The 26,638-nt window shown below is 41.2% G+C and overlaps 1 protein-coding gene across 3 annotated transcripts in view; it reads left to right on the top strand.

Annotated features, from left to right (window-relative positions):
- The window catches only part of LOC129830831 (calcitonin gene-related peptide type 1 receptor-like), a 98,262-nt gene that overhangs the window by 32,092 nt on the left and 39,532 nt on the right, over positions 1-26,638 (top strand). Inside the window, exons 2-8 of one of the 3 annotated variants that reach the window (XM_055893597.1) lie at positions 2,699-2,764; positions 8,770-8,929; positions 11,648-11,755; positions 13,018-13,121; positions 13,505-13,721; positions 21,229-21,339; positions 23,461-23,573. In XM_055893597.1, the coding sequence (XP_055749572.1) occupies positions 2,720-2,764; positions 8,770-8,929; positions 11,648-11,755; positions 13,018-13,121; positions 13,505-13,721; positions 21,229-21,339; positions 23,461-23,573 (858 nt within the window). In that variant the 5' untranslated portion in view covers positions 2,699-2,719. Of the gene's footprint in view, positions 1-2,698; positions 2,765-8,769; positions 8,930-11,647; positions 11,756-13,017; positions 13,122-13,501; positions 13,722-21,228; positions 21,340-23,460; positions 23,574-26,638 lie in introns of those variants that run through there. The other 2 variants (XM_055893596.1, XM_055893598.1) reach the window with 2 other exon arrangements.

Here is a 26,638-nt window from a genome sequence, read left to right as displayed (position 1 = left end):
GCATCAGAGGTGTTCCTGTATAGAATTTATAGCCCATAACAGTTTGTCATTAACACTGTGCCTTTGGAACAAAGACCCGACACTTGCTAGCCTGAGGGACACTGCCTCACAGTAGTAAGAAAGGATGAGGATGAAGGTAAAAAGGTAGACCTAGCACATACAGTACATTACAATCCCCACCCTTCTCTCCTTCCTTCCTTCCCATGTCTGGGTGCCACAGAAATGTACACTGGCATTTTTCTGTAACACCCACATATTCCCATACTTCTCTCTGTGCACCATTTCACAGGCGGGTGGGTGGGTAAGCCATGCCAGCAGCAGATAAGTGCCTTGTTCTCAGCCATCTGGCAGGGGTAGGAGCTGGAGCTGGCATGCAGAGACGAACAGGGGCTTTAACTGTCTGTGCTCAGCAGGACTTCCACCTAGGCACTGATCTGTGGTCAGTTTTACTGTTTTTTGCTGATTCCGGGAGGTTATGCTGCCTACAGGTAACTTCTACTCCAAGCTGTTCAGATGACTATGCCTGTTCTGAGGATGTATTTTCTGTCACGACTTCCGCCGAAGTTGGTGCCTCTTCTTGTTCGGGCGGCGTTCGGCGGTCGTCGTCACCGGCTTTCTAGCTGCCACCAATCTATGTTTCTTTTTCCATTTGTTTTGTCTTGATTGTACACACCTGGTTCCCATTATGTTATAATTTATTCCCTATGTAACCCTCTAGTTCCCACATGGTTTTGTGCGTGTTTGTTCTTTGTTTAGTGTTCAAGACTTCTGTGAGCTGGAGTGTTTTCCCTGCATGGAAATTTTGTTGTTTCTTTTCAAGTAAAGTATGTCTTTTACTCAGTTCTGTGTCCTGCGCCTGACTCCGTCCTACCCGCTGCACATTGTCACTTGACATTTTCAGGGTGTACGGTAGTGAATGCACTTGCACTGATATCATTTCCTTTCCTACACTGCTCCTTAGCCACCAGTAAGCCACAGCTTATTATGTCACATCAATAATGTTCATATAGGGCTTATAGGTTTTTAAGTAACACATTAAAATAATTCAGTTCTTAATCACAGCAACATTAATGAAGTGCTTAATCACCTCTCCAGTTCTTTCTCCTCTTAGACTGAACACACTCCCCCAGCCCCCGTCCGACCTCCAAAGCCAGTCACAATGATATGCTTACTGATGTATGTCTATCAACTGACAGTGGAACCTGCTGTGGAGCCCCAGTGAGGTGTGGAAAGCTAACAGCAGTGCACTGATTGGCGTAACCCAGCATAGTAATGAGTTTACAATGGGGATCTGCAGGGCCAATGTAGAGAGACCTGAGGGGAATTCTAATCTAACTCCCAGGCTTGGCAGTCCAGCCATTCAACCTGAGAAAGAAGCACCACTGTTGACAGTACAATGATTAACTAGCATTAACTATTTTTGTCTGCCTCTTGTGTTGTCTGCCTCGATCGATCTCATTCTCTCTCTCGCACACTGTAGTTTCCCCCCTCTTTCTCACACTGTAGTTGTCCTCCTCTCTCTCACACTGTAGTTTTCCTCCTCTCTCTCACACTGTACATTTACATTTACATTTAAGTCATTTAGCAGACGCTCTTATCCAGAGCGACTTACAAATTGGTAGTTTTCCTCCTCTCTCTCACACTGTAGTTTTCCTCCTCTCCTTCACACGGTAGTTTTCCTCCTCTCTCTCTCTCGCTGTAGTTTTCCTCCTCTCTCTCTTACACTGTAGTTTTCCTCCTCTCCCTCACACTGTAGTTTTCCTCCTCTCTCTCTCTCGCTGTAGTTTTCCTCCTCTCTCTCACACTGTAGTTTTCCTCCTCTCTCTCACACTGTAGTTTTCCCCCTCTCTCTCTCGCTGTAGTTTTCCTCCTCTCTCTCTCACTTTAGTTTTCCTCCTCTCTCTCTCACACTGTAGTTTTCCTCCTCTCTCTCTCTCGCTGTAGTTTTCCTTCTCTCTCTCACACTGTAGTTTTCCTCCTCTCTCTCACACTGTAGTTTTCCCCTCTCTCTCTCGCTGTAGTTTTCCTCCTCTCCCTCACACTGTAGTTTTCCTCCTCTCCCTCACACTGTAGTTTTCCTCCTCTCTCTCACACTGTAGTTTTCCTCCTCTCCCTCACACTGTAGTTTTCCTCCTCTCCCTCACACTGTAGTTTTCCTCCTCTCTCTCTCGCTCTAGTTTTCCTCCTCTCTCTCTCACACTGTAGTTTTCCTCCTCTCTCTCTCAATCTCTTTTTTGAACTATCATTAACTTTTTTGTCAGTCACATACATTAATGCAAACACACACACACACACACACACACACACACACACACACACACACACACACACACACACACACACTCACACTCACACTCACACTCACACTCACACTCACACTCACACACACACACACACACACACACTCACACTCACACTCACACTCACACTCACACTCAGACTCAGACTCAGACTCAGACTCACACTCACACTCACACTCACACCACAACCCGGGACAGAATAACTTTCATTGCCCCAGAACAGTCAATATGGGAACCACTGTTGCAGTATACTAGTATTCAAGAGTAAAGAATGTTGTGCTGTTCTCAACCCTCAAGGCTGCCTAATCGTGATTCAAAACAACAACCTGGTTCTGTTTGTTAATCCAATTTTCCGCTAGAATTTTTTTCTTATTCCCTTCTCTTCTCTGTCTCTACAGACTTGGCTGGAACCAGACAGTATGGGGTTAAAAAGCTCCTACTGGCTTTTGATATCTTTCATGATGGTGAGTACATCTTCAGCTTTTCATTAAAAGTTTGGACACATCTACTCATTCAAGGGTTTTTCTTGATTTGTACTATTTTCTACATTGTAGAATAATAGTGAAGACATTCTTGGCATTCTCTCAACCAGCTTCACCTGGAATGCTTTTCCAACAATCTTGAAGGAGTTCCCACATATGCTGAGAACTTATTGGCCGCTTTTCCTTCACTCTGCGGTCTAACTCATCCAAACCATCTCAATTGGGTTGAGGTTGGGTGATTGTGGAGGCCAGGTCATCTGATGCAGCACTCCATCACTCTCCTTCTTTGTCAAATAGCCCTGACACAGCCTGGAGGTGTGTTTTGGGTCATTGTCCTGTTGAAAAACAAATGACAGTCCCACTAAGCGCAAACCAGATGGGATGGCGTATTGCTGCAGAATGTTGTGATAGCCATGCTGGTTAAGTCTGCCTTGAATTCTAAATAAATCACTGACAGTGTCACCAGCAAAGCACCCCGACACCATCACACCTCCTCCTCCATGCTTCACGGTGGGAACCACACATGCAAATATTATCTGTTCACCTACTCTGTGTCTCACAAAGACACGGTGGTTGGAACCAAAAATCTTCCATTTGGACTCATCAGACCAAAGGACATATTTCCACCGGTCTAATGTCCATTGCTCGTGTTTCTTGGCCCAAGCAAGTCTCTTCTTATTATTGGTGTCCTTTAGTAGTGGTTTCTTTGCAGCAATTCGACCATGAAGGTCTGATTCACACAGTCTCCTCTGAACGGTTGATGTTGAGATGTGTCTGTTACTTGAACTCTGTGAAGCATTTATTTGGCCTGCAATTTCTGAGTATGAAACACTAATGAACTTATCCTCTGCAGCAGAGGTAACTCTGGGTTTTCCTTTCCTGTGACGGTCCTCATGAGAGCAAGTTTCATCATAGCGCTTGATGGTTTTTGAGACTGCACTTTAAGAAACTTTCAAAGTTCTTGAAATGTCCTGTACTGACAGACCTTCATGTCTTAAAGTAATGATGAACTGTTGTTTCTCTTTGCTTATTTGAGCTGTTCTTCCATAATATGGACTTGCTTTTACCAAATAGGGCTATCTTCTGTATACCACCCCTACCTTGTCACAACACAAATGATTGGCTCAAACACAATAAGAAATGAAGAAATTCCAAATAAATTTAAACTCTGGAATGAGTCGGTGTGTCCAAACCTTTGACTGGTACTGCAAATACTTGTTGTTAGATTACTTTTTGCTGTGTTTATTACTGTAATGCAGTTTATATATTACTGTAATTTTTTACCATATTGTACAGGATTTATTCTGTAAATGTGTTTTAACTTGATAAAATACCATGCATTGTCTCAAAGTACTAGATAAACTGCAATGCGTTTTGCTGTGCTGGTTTTCAACGCATAGAGAAAATCAGAGAGATGAATTTGATGTAGTTCACTAATCCGTTAATCACTAATTGGTTCAGTTTGGCCACTAGAGACATGGATGACCTAAAAGCCAGAATATCTTTCAGCCATGACGCTCTGCAGATACTTTCTATGAATGGCAGAGGTTGTTTGGTTGGTGTATATCTGTGTCTCTGTCTGTCTCTCTCTCTGTGTGTGTGTGTGTGTGTGTGTGTGTGTGTGTGTGTGTGTGTGTGTGTGTGTGTGTGTGTGTGTGTGTGTGTGTGTGTGTGTGTGTGTGTGTGTGTGTGTGTGTGTGTGTGTGTGTGTGTGTGCGTGCGTGCGTGCGTGCGTGCGTGCGTGCGTGCGTGCGTGCGTGCGTGCGTGTGTGTGTGTGTGTGTGTGTGTGTGTGTGTGTGTGTGTGTGTGCGTGCGTGAGCGTGATGGATGCATCCCCACTTGTTTGCCAACCCTCATCATACTTTACTTAAACCCAATGGTCAGCTGGCATGGAAAACCAGTTACCTTATAGCACAAATGCCACTGTCTTTGCCTTTTGTTACTTTATGATCTTGAAACTCAAGGCAGCAGATATCAGCCTCATTTATTATTCATGAGATGCAAAGGGTATTATTTATGATGGTAATTTGTTAGAACGTTTGTGTAATTACAGTTTGTAATACCATGTCTTGTTTTGAGGTGTTTTTACTTATGCACGACTATACTAAGGGAGGGGGGGCGAGCTCACTTTCCCTGCCTGTCTCATTACACTACGATCAGAGCCGGCTGCAGACAATAATCAACTAGGGGAAAATCAGATTTTTTTACATCTTGATGTTATATTTATAATTATAAAAAATATATCCAACAAATTTTCCACTAACAGGTTTCTGTGCAAATGCACCACACACATCCAATAAGCAATGAATAACTGCATAACGATTACCGACTTCGAGCGCTTATCATCATGTTTGTGTTTTCAACACCACAGTCAATCTCGACAAACTGAAAATACATCCCTCCCTACTCAGTAGCGAAGGCTTGGTTTGGCAATCTCTGAATGTCATTAAACTTTTTGGTGTTTTGTAACAGATTTTTTGGGGTATTTTGTCTCTTTCCATTAATCAAAAGGTTGTGGCACAGTTTGGATGCTGGAATGATATTAGAGTGGAATTGGATGAATGTGCGCAGGTAGCCTACAGGTAGCCTACAGGTAGCCTACAGGTAGCCTACAGGTAGCCTACAGGTAGCCTACAGGTAGCCGTGCTTCTACATCTGCATCGCTTGCTGTTTGGGGTTTTAGGCTGGGTTTCTGTATAGCACTTTGTGACATCGGCTGATGTAAGTACATTTGATTGATTGATTAGCAACCCATCCCTCACGGGATTAATTGACACATAAACAAATATTACAATAAGTCACTGTGATAATTCAGTGATAATTCTTACGGTGTTCTGTGCAGTGCGCACCTCATAAAGAGTGAACAAGAAATCACGACATAATAGTAAATAAGGTTATCCAACAATAATTATATCCATAGAGCAGTAAAAATAGTACATACAGATAATAAATCCAAGCGCAATGACACACCTGGCCTCTCCCCTGCCTATCAGCTATTCTTCTATCTTGTGGATTTATATTGAAAATCTGTGCAGATGTGAATGATTTAATCTGTGGTATGATTGCTAGTTAGCCTATTGCAGATCTGGACAAACGATGCATGTAGAGCATGTAGAGGTAAAGTAGGTAAAGCGTGTCGAGCTTGCCCAGGTAAAGCATGTAGAGGTAAAGTAGGTAAAGCATGTAGAGGTAAAGTAGGTAAAGCATGTAGAGGTAAAGTAGGTAAAGCATGTAGAGGTAAAGTAGGTAAAGCATGTAGAGCTTGCCCAGGTAAAGCATGTAGAGGTAAAGTAGGTAAAGCATGTAGAGGTAAAGTAGGTAAAGCGTGTCGAGCTTGCCCAGGTAAAGCATGTAGAGCTTGCCCAGGTAAAGCATGTAGAGGTAAAGTAGGTAAAGCATGTAGAGGTTAAGTAGCTAAAGCATGTAGAGGTAAAGTAGCTAAAGCATGTAGAGGTTAAGTAGGTAAAGCATGTAGAGGTAAAGTAGGTAAAGCATGTAGAGGTTAAGTAGGTAAAGCATGTAGAGGTAAAGTAGGTAAAGCATGTAGAGGTAAAGTAGGTAAAGCATGTAGAGCTTGCCCAGGTAAAGCATGTAGAGCTTGCCCAGGTAAAGCATGTAGAGGTAAAGTAGGTAAAGCATTTAGAGGTAAAGTAGGTAAAGCATGTAGAGGTAAAGTAGGTAAAGCGTGTCGAGCTTGCCCAGGTAAAGCATGTAGAAATTAGTTTTCTTTGTCACCAAAATGGATTCTAGACGTTTTATTTAACATGTTTGTCGGGACACATACTTGTATTGTTGAACTGCTTTATCGGTACACCAACAGGTTTTTGGCTCATAATAATACCTTTGTACTGATGATAATACCTTTGTACTGATGATAATACCTTTGTACTGATGATAATACCTTTGTACTGATGATAATACCTTTGTACTGATAATAATATATTTGTACTGATAATAATACATTTGTACTGATAATACCTTTGTACTAATGATAATACCTTTATACTGATAGTAATACCTTTGTACTGATTATAATACCTTTGTACTGATTATAATACCTTTGTACTGATAATACCTTTGTACTAACGATAATACCTTTATACTGATAATAATACCTTTGTACTGATGATAATACCTTTGTACTGATAATAATACCTTTGTACTGATAATACCTTTGTACTAACGATAATACCTTTATACTGATAATAATACCTTTGTACTGATAATAATACCTTTGTCCATTTGGTCTTCTATTCATCAGTGTCGATGTGAAATTAAATGTTCACCTGATGATAAGTTGGCTGTCGATAAGTGTTTGTACCATGTAATTAAATTACATTTGTCTGCCTTGCTGAGTGTAAAAGGTAAATCGAATCCATGCTGATCTCTTTAATCTGGCTGATGTTCATGCACTTGTCTTTGCGTCCAGTGAAGCTTTACTCTAAGCTTCTGAAGTAACTATTATTTCAGCAAGATGCGTGGAGGAAAGGATAGAGGAAGGACATTTGTGTACAGGTGAGGTTTACTTATTGTCTGGACCTTTAAAGCTGACATTGGTGGTGGCCTGGTGGTCGTATGTATGACGTCATTTACTTCAACGTTTGGAGTGACATCATATGTACGGCTGCTAAACTGCTACATGGGACATCGTGAATATTCCGAAAACTCTCTCAGACTTAAAAAAAAAATCTCCCCTTCCTTTTATGTTTGTGTCTGTAGCTCAGTATGCTTTGAATTGTCAGGTAACTGATGTACTATTCCCTGGAGAAGGAAAAGAACTCTCCAAAAGTTCAACGGGAAGAGATGAAAGTAATTAAAAAAGAGAGAAAGGAGGGAGGAGGTTAGGGCGGGTGGGAGGTGTTTGCGAACAAATCTCTCCAAGCTATTGTGTTAATATTTATGTATAATTAATTAAAGTGTGGAAGCGGAAAGAGAACAAGAGAATAAGAGAGAGTGAGCGAGAGAAATGACAAGCCCCGGCGCTTGAGTGGCTTAATTCTCTGTAGAAATATTAGGAGAGATGAGTCACACTCACGACGACACATTGGACACAGTTGCTATTTGAATCTTGATTTCCTTCTCGTCTTTGTGCAGCAAAGTGTTATCTACATCAGCGTTGGAGACGAGACGAGCTCCCATGGTTTTTAAAGATTTTTTTTCCAAACCACACAATAGGAGAACAGACAGGATCAGAGAAACGTTCTTGTCCTCTTCATATAAAAAATCTATCCCTTTTTATTAATTATATTTTTAGTTCTCAAATGCATTTTACTGTGTGGAGGAATACATGAATGAGTCAACCACGATTTGACAAAACTATCGATAGAGAATTTGTAGGTTCTTGTATGCTAGTCATCTGTAACCATGTCAACGCACGTTTCAAATACAGCATTGGGACACTCACAGAATGATACTCTATTCTTCTATTGCTATAAGCATGAATTTAAAAAAATATATTTTTACCTTTATTTAACTAGGCAAGTCAGTTAAGAGCAAATTCTTATTTTCAATGACGGCCTAGGAACAGTGGGTTAACTGCCTTGTTCAGGGGCAGAACAACAGATTTTTACCTTGTCAGCTCAGGGATTTAATCTAGCAACCTTTCAGTTACTAGTCCAACGCGCTAACCACTAGGCTACCTGCCTCTAACCACTAGGCTACCTGCCTCTAACCACTAGGCTACCTGCCGCCCCAAGTTCATGTGGGACTATACTGTCAATAAATCGCTCTCACAATTCCAACAGTATACCATAGAAAGAGAACAGCTCATTCTAGGACTCATTCTAGATTATTACACATTCACATTGACTGTTGAAGAACAAGCATGCCAATATTGTCACAACACAATACAAATTGATTCAGCTCAGGGCAATTAGTTTCAGGGCAGCACACCCTAGGTGCAACCTACACATACATCACTATCCAGTCACTTAGATGTTAAATAGCTCTATTTTGGTAAGATGAAGTGGTTGCTGTGTCTTTGCAGAGCGGAACTGTTGCCGGGGAGTCCAGCTCTGAGCCTGCTAGCCCAGACACATCTCTCAGGCCTGTCCTGACCATAATGGAGGACGAGAGGCAGACCATGACCGAGGGTCAATACAAATGTCTTGAGCTGTTCAGCCGAGACCAGCAGCACAACATCACAGGTGAAGCACAAATCACTCATTTAAAAGTACAAAAATTGATGTACCAATCCCAGATTGCCCCTTTAATCTAATCACACTACTTACTGGGAGTCTGGGATCTGATTAATGGAGCTCTTTGAGAAAGCACTAGTGTTGATGCTATGACCTTTGTTGCTTAAGTAAATCTTAGTGGATGGATGTGTAATCAGTGCTCCCTTGATGCTATAGGTAATAGAAATGCTGGTACTATCTTTTGGTATTTGTTTCATTAGTCCATTGTTGACATACTCCCAAAATGTTTTGCTTGTCACCAATCAAGTTTTCAAGATAGTATGTAACTTTCAAAATACAGAAATAATCACGTATGATACATTTTGCATTATATAATATAAAACACAGCATCATATGATGTAAAATGCGCCATACGGAGATCATTTCTGTATTTTGAAAGTTACATATCTTGAAAACTTGTTTGCTGACAAGTTGGGAATATGTCAACAATGGACTAATGAAAATAAATACCAAAAGATAGTTTTGGGGTGGAGTGTTATATGCCTATAAAATACTTAAATGCTGTGATTTAGGCCTATAAAATACTTAAATGATGTGATATAGGCCTATAAATGACTTAAATGCAGTGACAAAGGCCTATAAAACTACCATAGCTAAATGGTTGGAGCATCTCTGCTTTTATGGAAAGTGCTAAAGGCACCGAGCATCTGCTAAATGTCTCAAATAGACAGTATCAGTCAAAAGTTTGGACACACCTACTCATTCAAGGGTTTTTCTTTATTTCTAAAAATGTTTACATTGTAGAATAATACTAAAGACATCAAAACTATGAAATAACACATATGGAATCATGTAGTAACCAAAAAGGTGTTAAATCAAAATATATTTTAGATTCTTCAAAGTAGCCACCCTTTGCATTGATGCACTAGCGTTTCTGGGGGGGGGGGGGGGGGGGGGGGGGCATTGCCCATGTGAGAACAATTTTGGACCCCCTAAATGTGGAGTGTGAAGTAATTTTTACATAACTCATTTTTGCTATCGTTATTTTTTTTTACATCCATTATTAATGATGATTATGAACATGGTCTTTTGCCTGCTAATGCCTGCAATGCAGTGAAGAAAACAATATGACAACAATAACGTCTAATGTAACTGGCCCCTCTAACATTACAACTGGCCCCAGCCCCCCCAGTTGAAATGGTTTACAACCGCACTGCATTGATGACAGCTTGCACACTCTGGTATTATCTCAACCAGCTTCATGATGTAGTCACCTGGAATGCAATTCAATTAACAGGTGTGCCTTGTTAAAAGTTGAATTGTGGAATTCTTTTCTTCTTAATGAATTTGAGCCAATCAGTTGTATTGTGACAAGTTAGGGGTGGTATACAGAAAATAGCCCTATTTGGTAAAAGACCAAGTCCATATTATGGAAGAACAGCTCAAATAAGCAAAGAGGAACGACAGTTCATCATTACTTTAAGACATGAAGGTCTGTCAATATGGAAAATGTCAAGAACTTTGAAAGTTTCTTCAAGTGCAGTCAAAAAAAACATCAAGCGCTATGATGAAACTTGCTCTCATGAGGACCACCACAGGAAAGCAAGACCCAGAGTTACCTCTGCTGCAGAGAATAAGTTCATTAGAGTTATCAGCCTCAGAAATTGCAGGTCAAATAAATGCTTCACAGAGTTCAAGTAACAGACACATCTCAACATCAACTGTTCAGAGGAGACTGTGTGAATCAGACCTTCATGGTCGAATTGCTGCAAAGAAACCACTACTAAAGGACACCAATAATAAGAAGAGACTTGCTTGGGCCAAGAAACACGAGCAATGGACATTAGACCGGTGGAAATCTGTCCTTTGGTCTGATGAGTCCAAATGGAAGATTTTTGGTTCCAACCACTGTGTCTTTGTGAGGCACAGAGTAGGTGAACAGATGATCTCTGCATGTGCGGTTCCCACCGTGAAGCATGGAGGAGGAGGTGTGATGGTGTGGGAGTGCTTTGCTGGTGACAATGTCAGTGATTTATTTAGAATTCAAGGCAGACTTAACCAGCATGGCTATCACAGCATTCTGCAGCGATACGCCATCCCATCTGGTTTGCGCTTAGTGGGACTGTCATTTGTTTTTCAACAGGACAATGACCCAAAACACACCTCCAGGCTGTGTCAGGGCTATTTGACCAAGAAGGAGAGTGATGGAGTGCTGCATCAGATGACCTGGCCTCCACAATCACCCGACCTCATCCCAATTGAGATGGTTTGGGATGAGTTGGACCGCAGAGTGAAGGAAAAGCAGTCAACAAGTTCTCAGCATATGTGGGAACTCCTTCAAGACTGTTGGAAAAGCATTCCAGGTGAAGCTGGTTGAGAGAATGCCAAGAGTGTGTAAAGCTGTCATTAAGGCAAAGGGTGGCTACTTTGAAGAATTTCAAATATAAAATGTATTTTGATTTGTTTAACACTATTTGGGGTACTACATGATTCCATAGGCGTTATTTCATAGTTTGATGTCTTCACTGTTATTCTACAATGTAGAAAATATTAAAAATAAAGAAAAACCCTTGAATGAGTAGGTGTGTCCAAACTTTTGACTGGTACTGTAAATAATAGGGTTAGACATGAATCGTTAGCACATGGTTCAGCAATATGGAGGTAGCCTGAAGTGTTATTAATGAACAGCTAGTTAAAGATATTAAACAGTAATTCTCCCTAACGTAGGTGTGTTCTGTAGTCGTATGTGGGATGGCTTGTTATGTTGGGACGAGACTCCGGTGGGGACCTACGCCACACAGAACTGCCCATACTACCCCGGCCTGGACACCACTGGTAAGACCGCATACTGATAAATGATCCAATTTCTGCAGAGGGAATTGGCCAAGTCACAGGTAGATTATAGAGATAATTTTGACCAATAGTCTCTATAGGAATGACAATGTAGCATCTTACACTCAAGTTCTGATCTAGGATCTAGGATCAGATTATATGGACAGGGGGGAACTGGTCCTAGATCTGTATCAAACATCAATCTAGGATCAGGTCCTCCCTGTCCATGTACTCTTATGGAATGTGATCTAAAAGGCAAAACTGATCCTAGATCAGCACTCCTACTCTGAGATGCTTTTTGAATACAGGTACTTATCTGACCAGTCTGACCAGTGACACAATGACTGCAATGAGAGTTGGACTAATGAGTGTAGAGTATATAGATTGTTAATCACTAGTGATGCAACAATTGATCTAATTATTTCACTCTTCTTTTGTTCTGTTGAAGCAAGCTGTCTTGGATAGCTCAGCTGGGTTTTATGTACAGAACCGTTGATTAGCTGCTGGGGGAGGACAGGCTGCTGGGTTAGCGTGCTTACAGACAGGGAACATCGTGATCTCAGTCATTATCCAATAGAAGATTCAACTTACGCTTTAGTGATTAGAGCAGGGAAGAGTTTCCCCAAGTCTGGTATATTAAAGTGTTATGTGATGCTCATAACTTATATCTTAAGTGTTTTTCTAGCTTTGGTGGTGAATTAGTTGAATGATAAGGAGCTGGCTCTCAGTGTTATGGAATGCAGTGATGCTCAATTGAGTAATGAGGACAAACAGAATAACACTTAAAGGGGCAATCTGCGTTACAAATAGCAACATTTATATGACAGCAAAATGAGAGAGAAAAAACTACCGACACGGCACAAACTGGTTGAATCAACGTTGTTTCCACGTCGTGTAAAAAAAATAACTGATAGGATTTTTTAAAAATCATCACTGTGAAGGCATTTCAGATTTTTTTCATCCAGCTTCTAACCTAATGACATAGTGAAATGTTTTGTTATTTTCACGTTGAATTCACGTTAGTTGACAACTCAACCAAATGTAAATCCAAACTAGGTGTTGAACTGACGTCTGTGCTCAGTGGGTAACTATTGCCTCTACAGTTGATATTACAGTCCAGTCAGTGTAGCTATAGCAGCGGCTTCATGTGACAATGATGGATTCAGTGATGGATTGATGATGGATTCAGCAGCTGCCAAATCACCATTACTCATTGCTGAAATTATATCGCTAACAATTACCATGAAGTGTTTATTTTTTTGCAGGAAAAGTGTCAAAATATTGTGATGAATCTGGTAATTGGGTCCAAAGTCCCTTCATTAATAAGACCTGGTCCAAATGTCTGACGTTCTCCAAGGAAAAGTTAAAGGTAATTGGAGATTGATTCGTTCTCAGTTGATTAATGGACAAAACAGTACAGGTCTGTCTGGGACAGGCAATGCATCCAAAATGGCACCATAGTCCCTATAAAGTCCACTACTTTGGACCAGAACCCTATGGGCCCTGGTCTAAAGTATTGCATTTTTTAGTGAATAGGGTGCCAATCCTCACGCTGTATTCCATCTATCTGTGTCTTGGTAATCACTGTTATTGTTCCCTGTTGACAAGTAGAAATCCTCACGCTGTATTCCATCTATCTGTGTCTTGGTAATCACTGTTACTGTTCCCTGTTGACAAGTAGAAATCCTCATACTGTATTGTGTGTGTTTCTTTATGGTGTCTGTCCCGTTACATGTGGTTCTTCCCCAGAAGGTGACTCCCCATGGTCTGCTAGAGCCAGGGTCTGTGGAGCCCACTGTGGAGACTCCAGTCAGCCAGAAGGTGACTCCTCATGGTCTGCTAGAGCCCACTGTGGAGACTCCAGTCAGCCCCAGGGTCAGTCAGGAGGAGGAGGAGAGGAAGAAGATCATCGACGGTCAATACAAATGCTTTGAGAAGATGAACAGAGACCAGCCGTATAACAAATCAGGTAGTGATGATGTGCGCTACTCTAATTCCGCTTTCACATAGGATTTATGGGATTTTGCCTGTAAAAAAAATTGCATTTTTGCCTGCATATGCTTTTTATACCTCCAGTGCACATTCCTTTTATACCTCCAGTGCACATTCCTTGTATACCTCCAGTGCACATTCCTTTTATACCTCCAGTGCACATTCCTTTTATACCTCCAGTGCACATTCCTTTTATACCTCCAGTACACATTCCTTTTATACATCCGGTGCACATTCCTTTTATACCTCCAGTTCCAGTGCACATGCCTTTTATACCTCCAGTGCACATGCCTTTTATACCTCCAGTGCACATGCCTTTTATACCTCCAGTGCACATGCCTTGTATACCTCCAGTGCACATTCCTTTAATACCTCCAGTGCACATTCCTTTAATACCTCCAGTGCACATTCCTTTTATACCTCCAGTGCACATTCCTTTATACCTCCAGTGCACATTCCTTTTATACCTCCAGTGCACATTCCTTTTATACCTCCAGTGCACATTCCCTTTAAACCTCCAGTACACATTCCTTTTATACCTCCAGTGCACATTCCTTTTATACCTCCAGTGCACATTCCTTTTATACCTCCAGTTCCAGTGCACATGCCTTTTATACCTCCAGTTTACATTCCTTTAAAAAACCTCCAGTGCACATTCCTTTTAAAAACCTCCAGTGCACATTCCTTTTATACCTCCAGTGCACATTCCTTTTATACCTCCGGTGCACATTCCTTTTATACCTCCAGTTCCAGTGCACATGCCTTTTAAAAACCTCCAGTGCACATTTCTTTTATACCTCCAGTGCACATTCCTTTTATACCTCCGGAGCACATTCCTTTTATACCTCCAGTTCCAGTGCACATGCCTTTTATACCTCCAGTGCACAGCCTTTTATACCTCCAGTGCACATGCCTTTTATACCTCCAGTGCACATGCCTTTTAAATCTCCAGTGCACATTCCTTTTAAACCTCCAGTGTACATGCCTTTTATACCTTCAGTGCACATGCTTTTTATACCTCCAGTGCACATTCCTTTTATACCTCCAGTGCACATTCCTTTTAAACCTCCAGTGCACATGCCTTGTATACATCCAGTACACATTCATTTTATACCTCCAGTGCACATGCTTTTATACCTCCAGTGCACATTCCTTTTATACCTCCAGTGCACATCCTTTTATACATCCAGTGCACATTCATTTTATACCTCCAGTGCACATTCCTTTTATACCTCCAGTGCACATTCTTTTTATACCTCCAGTGCACATGCCGGTGAGGAGTGGTAGTAGTGGTATACAGATGTGGGTGGGTGTCTATTTGAATAAATCCATTGAGAAAATACTCAGGTCATGAGAAACAATATAAGACTAATGAAATGTGTTTTCAAAAGAATAGAATGAAATATTTTGAGTTGAATTATGTTACTGGTCTGTGCAGTCTATATGATATGTGGCTGTGCCATACACAGGAACTCTAGTTATTTTGTTCATTAAACAGACAAGATACACTTAGGCTACGCTGATCACAGTCAATACACATATTTTATAGTAGGCTAAGAATATAATGAAATATAACAGAATAAAATACTGCTAATATGTTTCCCATACAACTTGCGTCGTGGCAACGTGTGGAAACGTTATCATATAAAAAAAGTGATATTTTGAAACAGAGCCCAAGTCTATACTTTTTTCATCCGCGTTTCATTTCTTTCCTCACGCTGCCTTGTTAGGGAGCAGGCGCTAGAGTTTTACATTGAGAATATCTTCATCAGGCGCTAGAGTTTTACATTGAGAATATCTTCATCAGGCGCTAGAGTTTTACATTGAGAATATCTTCATCAGGCGCTAGAGTTTTACATTGAGAGTATCTTCATCAGGCGCTAGAGTTTTACATTGAGAGTATCTTCATCAGGCGTTAGAGTTTTACATTGAGAAAATCTTCATCAGGCGCTAGAGTTTTACATTGAGAATATCTTCATCAGGCGCTAGAGTTTTACATTGAGAATATCTTCATCAGGCGCTAGAGTTTTACATTGAGAATATCTTCATCAGGCGCTAGAGTTTTACATTGAGAATATCTTCATCAGGCGTTAGAGTTTTACATTGAGAATATCTTCATCAGGCGCTAGAGTTTTACATTGAGAATATCTTCATCAGGCGCTAGAGTTTTACATTGAGAATATCTTCATCAGGCGCTAGAGTTTTACATTGAGAATATCTTCATCAGGCGCTAGAGTTTTACATTGAGAGTATCTTCATCAGGCGCTAGAGTTTTACATTGAGAATATCTTCATCAGGCGTTAGAGTTTTACATTGAGAATATCTTCATCAGGCGCTAGAGTTTTACATTGAGAATATCTTCATCAGGCGTTAGAGTTTTACATTGAGAATATCTTCATCAGGCGCTAGAGTTTTACATTGAGAGTATCTTCATCAGGCGCTAGAGTTTTACATTGAGAGTATCTTCATCAGGCGCTAGAGTTTTACATTGAGAGTATCTTCATCAGGCGCTAGAGTTTTACATTGAGAGTATCTTCATCAGGCGTTAGAGTTTTACATTGAGAAAATCTTCATCAGGCGCTAGAGTTTTACATTGAGAATATCTTCATCAGGCGCTAGAGTTTTACATTGAGAATATCTTCATCAGGCGCTAGAGTTTTACATTGAGAATATCTTCATCAGGCGCTAGAGTTTTACATTGAGAATATCTTCATCAGGCGTTAGAGTTTTACATTGAGAATATTTTCATCAGGCGCTAGAGTTTTACATTGAGAATATCTTCATCAGGCGCTAGAGTTTTACATTGAGAATATCTTCATCAGGCGCTAGAGTTTTACATTGAGAATATCTTCATCAGGCGCTAGAGTTTTACATTGAGAGTATCTTCATCAGGCGCTAGAGTTTTACATTGAGAATATCTTCATCAGGCGTTAGAGTTTTACATTGAGAATATCTTCATCAGGCGCTAGAGTTTTACATTGAGAATATCTTCATCAGGCGTTAGAGTTTTACATTGAGAATATCTTCATCAGGCGCTAGAGTTTTACATTGAGAGTATCTTCATCAGGCGCTAGAGTTTTACATTGAGAGTATCTTCATCAGGCGTTAGAGTTTTACATTGAGAAAATCTTCATCAGGCGCTAGAGTTTTACATTGAGAGTATCTTCATCAGGCGCTAGAGTTTTACATTGAGAATATCTTCATCAGGCGCTAGAGTTTTGCATTGAGAGTATCTTCATCAGGCGCTAGAGTTTTACATTGAGAGTATCTTCATCAGGCGCTAGAGTTTTACATTGAGAGTATCTTCATCAGGCGCTAGAGTTTTACATTGAGAATATCTTCATCAGGCGCTAGAGTTTTACATTGAGAATATCTTCATCAGGCGCTAGAGTTTTACATTGAGAATATCTTCATCAGGCGCTAGAGTTTTACATTGAGAATATCTTCATCAGGCGCTAGAGTTTTACATTGAGAGTATCTTCATCAGGCGCTAGAGTTTTACATTGAGAGTATCTTCATCAGGCGCTAGAGTTTTACATTGAGAATATCTTCATCAGGCGCTAGAGTTTTACATTGAGAATATCTTCATCAGGCGTTAGAGTTTTACATTGAGAATATCTTCATCAGGCGCTAGAGTTTTACATTGAGAGTATCTTCATCAGGTGCTAGAGTTTTACATTGAGAGTATCTTCATCAGGCGTTAGAGTTTTACATTGAGAAAATCTTCATCAGGCGCTAGAGTTTTACATTGAGAGTATCTTCATCAGGCGCTAGAGTTTTACATTGAGAGTATCTTCATCAGGCGCTAGAGTTTTACATTGAGAATATCTTCATCAGGCGCTAGAGTTTTGCATTGAGAGTATCTTCATCAGGCGCTAGAGTTTTACATTGAGAGTATCTTCATCAGGCGCTAGAGTTTTACATTGAGAGTATCTTCATCAGGCGCTAGAGTTTTACATTGAGAATATCTTCATCAGGCGCTAGAGTTTTACATTGAGAATATCTTCATCAGGCGCTAGAGTTTTACATTGAGAGTATCTTCATCAGGTGCTAGAGTTTTACATTGAGAATATCTTCATCAGGCGCTAGAGTTTTACATTGAGAATATCTTCATCAGGCGCTAGAGTTTTACATTGAGAGTATCTTCATCAGGTGCTAGAGTTTTACATTGAGAGTATCTTCATCAGGCGCTAGAGTTTTACATTGAGAGTATCTTCATCAGGCGTTAGAGTTTTACATTGAGAGTATCTTCATCAGGCGCTAGAGTTTTACATTGAGAGTATCTTCATCAGGCGCTAGAGTTTTACATTGAGAGTATCTTCATCAGGCGCTAGAGTTTTACATTGAGAGTATTTTCATCAGGCGCTAGAGTTTTACATTGAGAGTATCTTCATCAGGTGCTAGAGTTTTACATTGAGAGTATCTTCATCAGGCGCTAGAGTTTTACATTGAGAGTATCTTCATCAGGTGCTAGAGTTTTACATTGAGAATATCTTCATCAGGCGCTAGAGTTTTACATTGAGAATATCTTCATCAGGCGATAGAGTTTTACATTGAGAATATCTTCATCAGGCGCTAGAGTTTTACATTGAGAGTATCTTCATCAGGCTGTAGAGTTTTACATTGAGAGTATCTTCATCAGGCGTTAGAGTTTTACATTGAGAATATCTTCATCAGGCGCTAGAGTTTCACACTTCTTTTACATTTTTCCTCCTTACATCACAGACATAGTAACTCCTTTTTATGTTAATGATTCATCCCCTCTGGCATTTAGCCACCGTTATCTTTTTGCCTTGCACTAATTTTAGTTTGGTTTCATGTTAGGGCATGGAAACATTAAAGCCATCGCAATAGTTCAAAATTAACATACATGTCATCCTGCTAACTCCTCTGAAATTAACAGACATGTCATCCTGCTATCTCCTCTGAAATTAACAGACACGTCATCCTGCTAACTCCTCTGAAATTAACAGACATGTTCTGGAAAATTCCCAATAGGCGTAACCATGGCAACAGTAAATATTAGGCCATATCACTGGTACAACAGTCATATCCACTCCCCAGACATATCTAATATCTAATGGTGTCTAATGACCCAGAGCACATATAGAGAGCACTACTCTTGCTGGCTCCTCTGAAATGAGCACACATGTTCTGGAAAATACCCAACACCAACACTTTGAAATCCTCAAAATGATGAGAAAACTCCACATGTTTTCCTTTCATTTGCAAAAACTCAGCCATCTCTGACTTTTAAGCCCCTTCCCCAAACTCAGCCATCTCACGTTTGTGTGGTAGGGGAGATCTGCATGACCCGACGCTGTCTCTTCCAACAGTGAGACAAACTGCCTGTGGTTTAAAGATTTTGCTCTTATGAAGTTGACCACTTTAGGGACTGTATCCACAACATGGCTCATTTACAGAGCACCTCCTGATGAATAATGCAATGCAGGAAAATAATTTTCTGATCTGGGTTCAGCTCAGCTACCTGATCTTCTATCCTTTTCAAAAGGCCAACGTTTTTTCCTGGGCACCCATCAGTGGTCACACTGGATAACTTTCAAAAGTCAGTCCCAGCTTTGACACACACTTATTAACCTCCTCCAAGAAATCTTTCCCTGTGGTTGTGCTCTTGGCTGCACTGAAGCAAGCTCCCCTGTAATTTCAAAGTCTGGGGTTATGCCTCGTAAGAATATCAACAACTGTGCCGTGTCACGTGCATCACTGGTCTCATCCAGGGCCAAGGAGAAATAGGTGAAATCCTTTACCTCGTCTTTCAACTGTTGTTCCATATTCTCTGCGATGTCCTCAACATGCCGTGTCACTGTTCGTCTTGACAGGAAAACATTTTCAAACAGCTCTTTCATGTCGGGGCAAATTATTGCTGCAGAGTCAATTAAACATTCTTTAATGAATTCCCCTTCAACGAATGGCTTGCTATGTTTAGCAATTTTGTGGGACAGTACATAGCAGTACATATTGAATCAGATCGTGGGTCGTGGCCGCATACGGCCCCCGGGCCGGTCTTTGCCCGGGCCTGGCGTAGTGCTTGCCAATGCCACCACAGCATTACGGATACATTTTATAGTAGGCAGAACTTTTCCTCAATCATGACTAGGTAGTTTGTCGGAAATAAAAGTAGAGGCTTTGTAACCGGCAATATCTTTTATAAAGAAAAGTCGGCAAAAAGTTGACTGGATGCTAAAGTTGTCAGAAAAACGTATTGGTTTAAAAGGTGTATAATAATACAAACTCAGAGTGTGTGATTATTCCAGATAAGAATTATCAATCAATCAATCAAGTTTATTTTATATAGCCCTTCGTACATCAGCTAATATCTCGAAGTGCTGTACAGAAACCCAGCCTAAAACCCCAAACAGCAAGCAATGCAGGTGTAGAAGCACGGTGGCTAGGAAAAACTCCCTAGAAAGGCCAAAACCTAGGAAGAAACCTAGAGAGGAACCAGGCTATGAGGGGTGGCCAGTCCTCTTCTGGCTGTGCCGGGTGGAGATTATAACAGAACATGGCCAAGATGTTCAAAATGTTCATAAATGACAAGCATGGTCAAATAATAATCAGGAATAAATGTCAGTTGGCTTTTCATAGCCGATAATTAAGAGTTGAAAACAGCAGGTCTGGGACAGGTAGGGGTTCCATAACCGCAGGCAGAACAGTTGAAACTGGGACAGCAGCAAGGCCAGGTGGACTGGGGACAGCAAGGAGTCATCATACCCGGTAGTCCTGACGTATGGTCCTAAGGCTCAGTTCCTCCGAGAGAGAGAAAGAAAGAGAGAAGGAGAGAATTAGAGAGAGCCAAGATGTTCAAAATGTTCATAAATGACAAGCATGGTCGAATAATAATCAGGAATAAATGTCAGTTGGCTTTTCATAGCCGATCATTAAGAGTTGAAAACAGCAGGTCTGGGACAGGTAGGGGTTCCATAACTGCAGGCAGAACAGTTGAAACTGGAACAGCAGCAAGGCCAGGTGGACTGGGGACAGCAAGGAGTCATCATGCCCAGTAGTCCTGACGTATGGTCCTAGGGCTCAGGTCCTCCGAGAGAGAGAAAGAAAGAGAGAAGGAGAGAATTAGAGAGAGCATACTTAAATTCACACAGGAAACTGGATAAGACAGGAGAAGTACTCCAGATATAACCAACTAGCCCTAGCCACCCGACACAAACTACTGCAGAATAAATACTGGAGGCTGTAATAGAATATAATACATTTCATAACCACTTCAAGGTTACAGCACACAATCAGAAGAACCCACAAAGACAAGTACGGTCACAAATCACAGAGCCAAACAATGTCACTGTGAAGAGTTACGATTACCATGCTATTCCAGTAGACAGATGACAGACGAGTGTGGCCAAATGGTTAATGTAGCCTACAGCTGGTTTCACTAAGCTAAGCTACATAGTGTTTTCACAGTGAGTGTTCATTCGTGTGCTGTGTCTGGTTGTGTGTTGCTGGCGGTGCAGGGCTGTACTGTAACCGGACCTGGGATGGCTGGCTGTGCTGGGATGATACACCAGCTGGGACAGTCACCTGGCAGAACTGCCCCAACTATTTCCCTGACTTCGACTCCACAGGTAAGTCCTGGCTATAAGAAGCGTTTGTTTTTGTGTCCTGTTTGTCTCTATGTGTGTGCGTTTGTTTTCTATGCTATTTTTTACTATGTAAATTCTGCATTTCTTTACTTTCTGTAAACTACAAGCAAGAATAAATAAAGTCAAAGTTCTGGATGGTCAGATGCTCCAATGCTGACTTGTTAACTCATTGTGATAAATGCATCACTCTGGAACTTGTCTTGAATTTAAAATATTCATAATATTTAAAGGCCTAGTGCTTTATATACATTTTCACACTATGAGGTTGGAATAATACTGTGAAATTGTGAAAATTATGATAAAACCTTTTTAGTTGTTTGAAAAGATGGCCTGAAATTTCAGCCTGTTTTGATGGGATGGAGTTTTGGCCTGCCTGGTGTCATCACCAGGGGGTAAATTAGTTATTAGACCAATAAGAAAGAGAGTTCCAAACCTACTCAGACCACTCCCAGACAGTCCTAGCAACATTCTTGCTTGAGAAATAGCTCTTTGCTAATAAGCTATTTTTGCCCATTTTAATTAAAAATAATAACAGTAAGGTATTTAATTGTTACCCATAAATGATTTGATATCACAGTATCAACGGCTGCAATTGGACCTTTAATTCCTTATTCATGGTTTCAAGAGGTTGCAAAGCTTATGGACATTGCACAGTGTAACGGCTGTTTTCCTCCTCTTCGTCTGAAGAGGAGGTGTAGGGATCGGACCAAAATGCAGCGTAGGTGGAATACATGATGAATTTATTAAACGAAAGACGAACACGAAAAACACTTGGAAAATTACAAAACAAGAAACGACGTAGACAGACCTGAACATATGAACTTACAAAAACACGAAGAACGCACAAACAGGTACAGACTAGCACAAACGATACAGTCCCGTGTGGAAACAAACACTGACACGGAAGACAATCACCCACAAACAAACAGTGAGAACAGCCTACCTTAATATGGTTCTCAATCAGAGGAAACGTCAAACACCTGCCCCTAATTGAGAACCATATCAGGCAACACATTTAACCCAACATAGAAACACATAACATAGACTACCCACCCAGCTCACGTCCTGACCAACTAAACAAAGTTAAACAAAGGAAAATAAGGTCAGGAACGTGACACACAGTTTAAGTGTTTATGTTTAAAGGTCAACTTTGGGCACACAAAACGGTCCAACTCGCCTCTTTCTCAATTTTCAAACAGATATGGGGTGTGCATTTGGTGGTTCATCGATGTGTCATCCTGGTCATGGGCGCCGCGACCGACGTAGCTAGTTCGTTAGCTAAGCTAGCCACTTGTAGCTAGCCAGTAACTCCTCCAGTATGTGTTGACATCATTTCACAGGATTTGTTTTTGGACAGAAGCTGTAGAGATCGGTAAGAAATGGCACTTCTGTAGCCAAATATCTCATTCATCATTTTATTTGTATTTATTTTTGCGTTCAATTACCTGGTATGATGGTGCATTGATCAATTATCTTCTCTGCGCTACGGATCCCTTTTAAAGGAAACATTCAGAGGACACCTGACTACTTATGAAACATCTCGCTAATTTTTCAAAATAAAAGCCTGAAACTATGTCTAAAGCCTGGTCACAGCCTGAGGAAGCCATTGGAAAAGGAATCTGGTTGATACCCATTTAAATGGAGGATAGACGAGCCAGGGAACACAGATTTTATTTTTTAAATATCACTTCCGGGTTACATTTTCTCAGGTTTTCGCCTGCAGAATAAGTAGTGTTATACTCACAGACAATATTTTGACAGTTTTGGAAACTTTGGAGTGTTTTCTATCCTAATCTGTAAATTATATGCATATTCTACGATCTGGGTCAGAGAAAATGTCCGTTTACGTTGGGCACGTTATTTAAAAAAAATATCTAAAAACATCTGACCCCTAGCGCTAAGAAGTTATGCAGTTTAAAGCCGTTATTTGTGCGGTTTTTGTCCAAAGTCGACCTTTAAGTGTTATAGACTACCATAGACTACTTTCAAGGTGAGGAACCATCTAACATCAAGTTGTAAAATAGTGAACTACTCCTTTAAGTGTCTAAGTGTTAAACATGTTTTGTAGCATGTGTCATTAGTCCTACTTGATTGTTTCAACAGAAAAAGCTACAAAGATCTGTAGCGAATCAGGACAGTGGTTCCGCCACCCAGACACCAATAGGACGTGGTCCAACTACACCCTGTGTAACTTCCACACTACAGGCAAGCTGAAGGTAAGGGTTGTCACAGAGTGATCCATCAATCCCATTTACACATGCTATTTTGAACATACACTTGATCCCATTTTACAATCACAATAAGGGGACATTTTCTCAAGGGGATAATATGCAGAGGAGACAAATGTGGGAAAAATGTGTTAAATTAAGCTAGATATGATAAATATGATACAATAAATGTACCAAAGCTTACACTTGATGACATTTTACAATCATGACATATGGAAGAGGTCATAGAGGGAACAACTGGTCAAATTAAGCTGGCAAACGTTTCTATTTCTGACCAGTGAGTAGTAGTAAAACTCCTGACCCTAGCAATGGGAAACAGGCAGGGCCGGTTTCTTAAATCAATCAAATGTATAATTTATTTATAAAGCCCTTTTTAAATCAGCAGATGTCACAAAGTGCTATACAGAAGTGGGGCATCCTGAGTACACAAAAAATGCTATGACTATTTGTCTACGTCAGTGGTCACCAGCCTTTTATAAGTCAGGATCTCTTTCGGAGTCAAAATGCAAGCCGAGATCTACCACTCAGTTTGTTTTTAAACATGACTTGAAAAACATAAGCCTATCCAACATGAACCAATTATAAACAGTTCTGTAGCAATGAGGTTTGTGCAGTACGCTTTAGGCCCAATACATTATCACTGCATATTGGCTATGCTTGAATTGCCCTGCCAATGTTCTTGTCAGACAATTTTTTTATTATATTTAAAAAATGTAGGTATATGATCACACTGATAATAGATCATTTGTTGTATTACTTGTGAGCCACAGCTGAGTGAGCATAATAATATTTTTTTTTTTACTTGACTGATGGCCTGCATCTGATGATCAGCCTGAGGGGAGGGAGGGAGCAGCGGTGAGGCTAGCTCTCACCCGACTCACCGTCTCTCTGCTCTCCCTCCTCCCTTTGCTGAGAAAAGGGGACACATTCTTCCAGCTGATGGTGGAACTCAAGTCACACTGCATTATCTCTTCCTCATGCACCAATTCCTGTTGTTACTCCTATGATTAGAGAAAAAAACACATGGGGCTAATAATAACAACGCAAGCTTATCGGACCACTTTGCTGTACTCAGTGGTGTAGCTGTGTCTGGAGAAGTGGGTATACTCTAATTTTGACAAAAAAAATGGCTTGCACGGAACCCCGCCGATCTTTCACAACTGGACTACCGACGAAATCTGCTTGAGGGGGTACTCAAACGGGCTCCGCGGCACTGCTAGCCACGGCCCGCTAGCGTTAGATGTCTAGAGCACACCGGACTGTTAGCTTTAGAGTCCCAAATTCTTCGGCCACTATACCTATTTTGCCAATTGGCTTGGTTTACCACACGGAGCCCTGCTGATCCATCATCCGTCATTTTCAGCACGAGGGGGCCACAACAGACTTTCTTCCGTCGCAACGTCCTTCTAAGGCCCTTCTGCTAGCTGCTAGCCCCGGCCCTCTAGCTGCCTGAAGCCACTCACTGGACTTCCATGATTACTCGGCTACGCATGCCTCTCCCTAACGTCAATATGTCTTGTCCATTGCTGTTTTGGTTAGTATTTATTGCCTTATTTCACTGTAGAGCCGCTAGCCCTGCTCAATACGCCTTACTGAACATTTTAGTCCTTACTGAACACTCTATGCACAGGTTTACCCCCACTGTATTCACATCCTACCATACCTTTGTCTGTACATTATGCCTTGAATCTATTCTACCGCGCCCAGACATCTGTTCCTTTTACTCTCTGTTCTGAACATACTAGACGACCAGTTCTTTTAGCCTTTAGCCGTACCCTTATCCTACTACTCCTCTGTTCCTCTGGGGATGTGGAGGTTAACCCAGGCCCTGCAGTGCCTAGCTCCACTCCTATTCCCTAGGCGTTCTCATTTGTTGACTTCTGTAACCGTAAAAGCCTTGGCTTCATGCATGTTAACATTAGAAGCCTCCTCCCTAAGTTTATTTTATTCACTGCCCTAGCACACTCCGCCAACCCGGATGTCCTAGCTGTGTCTGAATCCTGGCTCAGGAAGGCCACCAAAATCCCTAAAATTTCCATCCATAACTATAACATTTTCTGACAAGATAGAACTGCCAAAGGGGGCAGAGTTGCAATCACTGCAGCGATAGACTGCAGAGTTCTGTCTTACTATCCAGGTCTGTACCCAAACAATTCGAGCTTCTACTTTTAAAAATCCACCTTTCCAGAAACAAGTCTCTCACCGCTGCCGCTTGCTATAGGCCACCCTCTACCCCCAGCTGTGCCCTGGACACCATATGTGAACTGATTGCCCCCCATCTATCTTCAGAGCTCGTGCTGCCTGGTGACCTAAACTGGGGCATGCTTAACACCCTGGCCATCCTACAATCTAAATTTGATTCCCTCAATCTCACACAAATTATCAATGAACCCACCAGGTACAACCCCAAATCTGTACACATGGGCACCCTCATAGATATCATCCTAACCAACTTGCCCTACAAATATACCTCTGCTGTTTTCAACCAAGATCTCAGCGATCACTGCCTGCATCCGTAATGGGTCCGCGGTCAAATGACCACCCCTCATCACTGTCAAACGCTCCCTAAAACACTTCAGCGAGCAGGCCTTTCTAATCGACCTGGCCCGGGTATCCTGGAAGGATATTGACCTCATCCCGTCAGTAGAGGATGCCTGGTCATTATTTAAAAGTGCCTTCCTCACCATCTTAAATAAGCATGCCACTTTTTTTAACCAGGAACAGATATAGCCCTTGGTTCTCTCCAGACCTGAATGCCATTGACCAGCACAAAAACATCCTGTGGCGTTCTGCATTAACATCGAATAGCCCCCGTGATATGCAACTTTTCAGGGAAGTTAGGACCCAATATACACAGGCAGTTAGGAAAGCTAAGGCTAGCTTTTTCAATCAGAAATTTGCATCCTGAAGCACAAACTCAAAAAGGTTCTGGGACACTGTAAAGTCCATGGAGAATAAGTGCACCTCCTCCCAGCTGCCCACTGCACTGAGGCTATGAAACACTGTCACCACCGATAAATCCACTATAATTGAGAATTTCAATAAGCCTTTCT

This window comes from Salvelinus fontinalis, chromosome 32 (assembly GCF_029448725.1).
Source record: "Salvelinus fontinalis isolate EN_2023a chromosome 32, ASM2944872v1, whole genome shotgun sequence".
In the NCBI taxonomy this organism is placed as follows: Eukaryota; Metazoa; Chordata; class Actinopteri; order Salmoniformes; family Salmonidae; genus Salvelinus; species Salvelinus fontinalis.
This window is presented reverse-complemented; position numbering and strand designations above follow the sequence as displayed.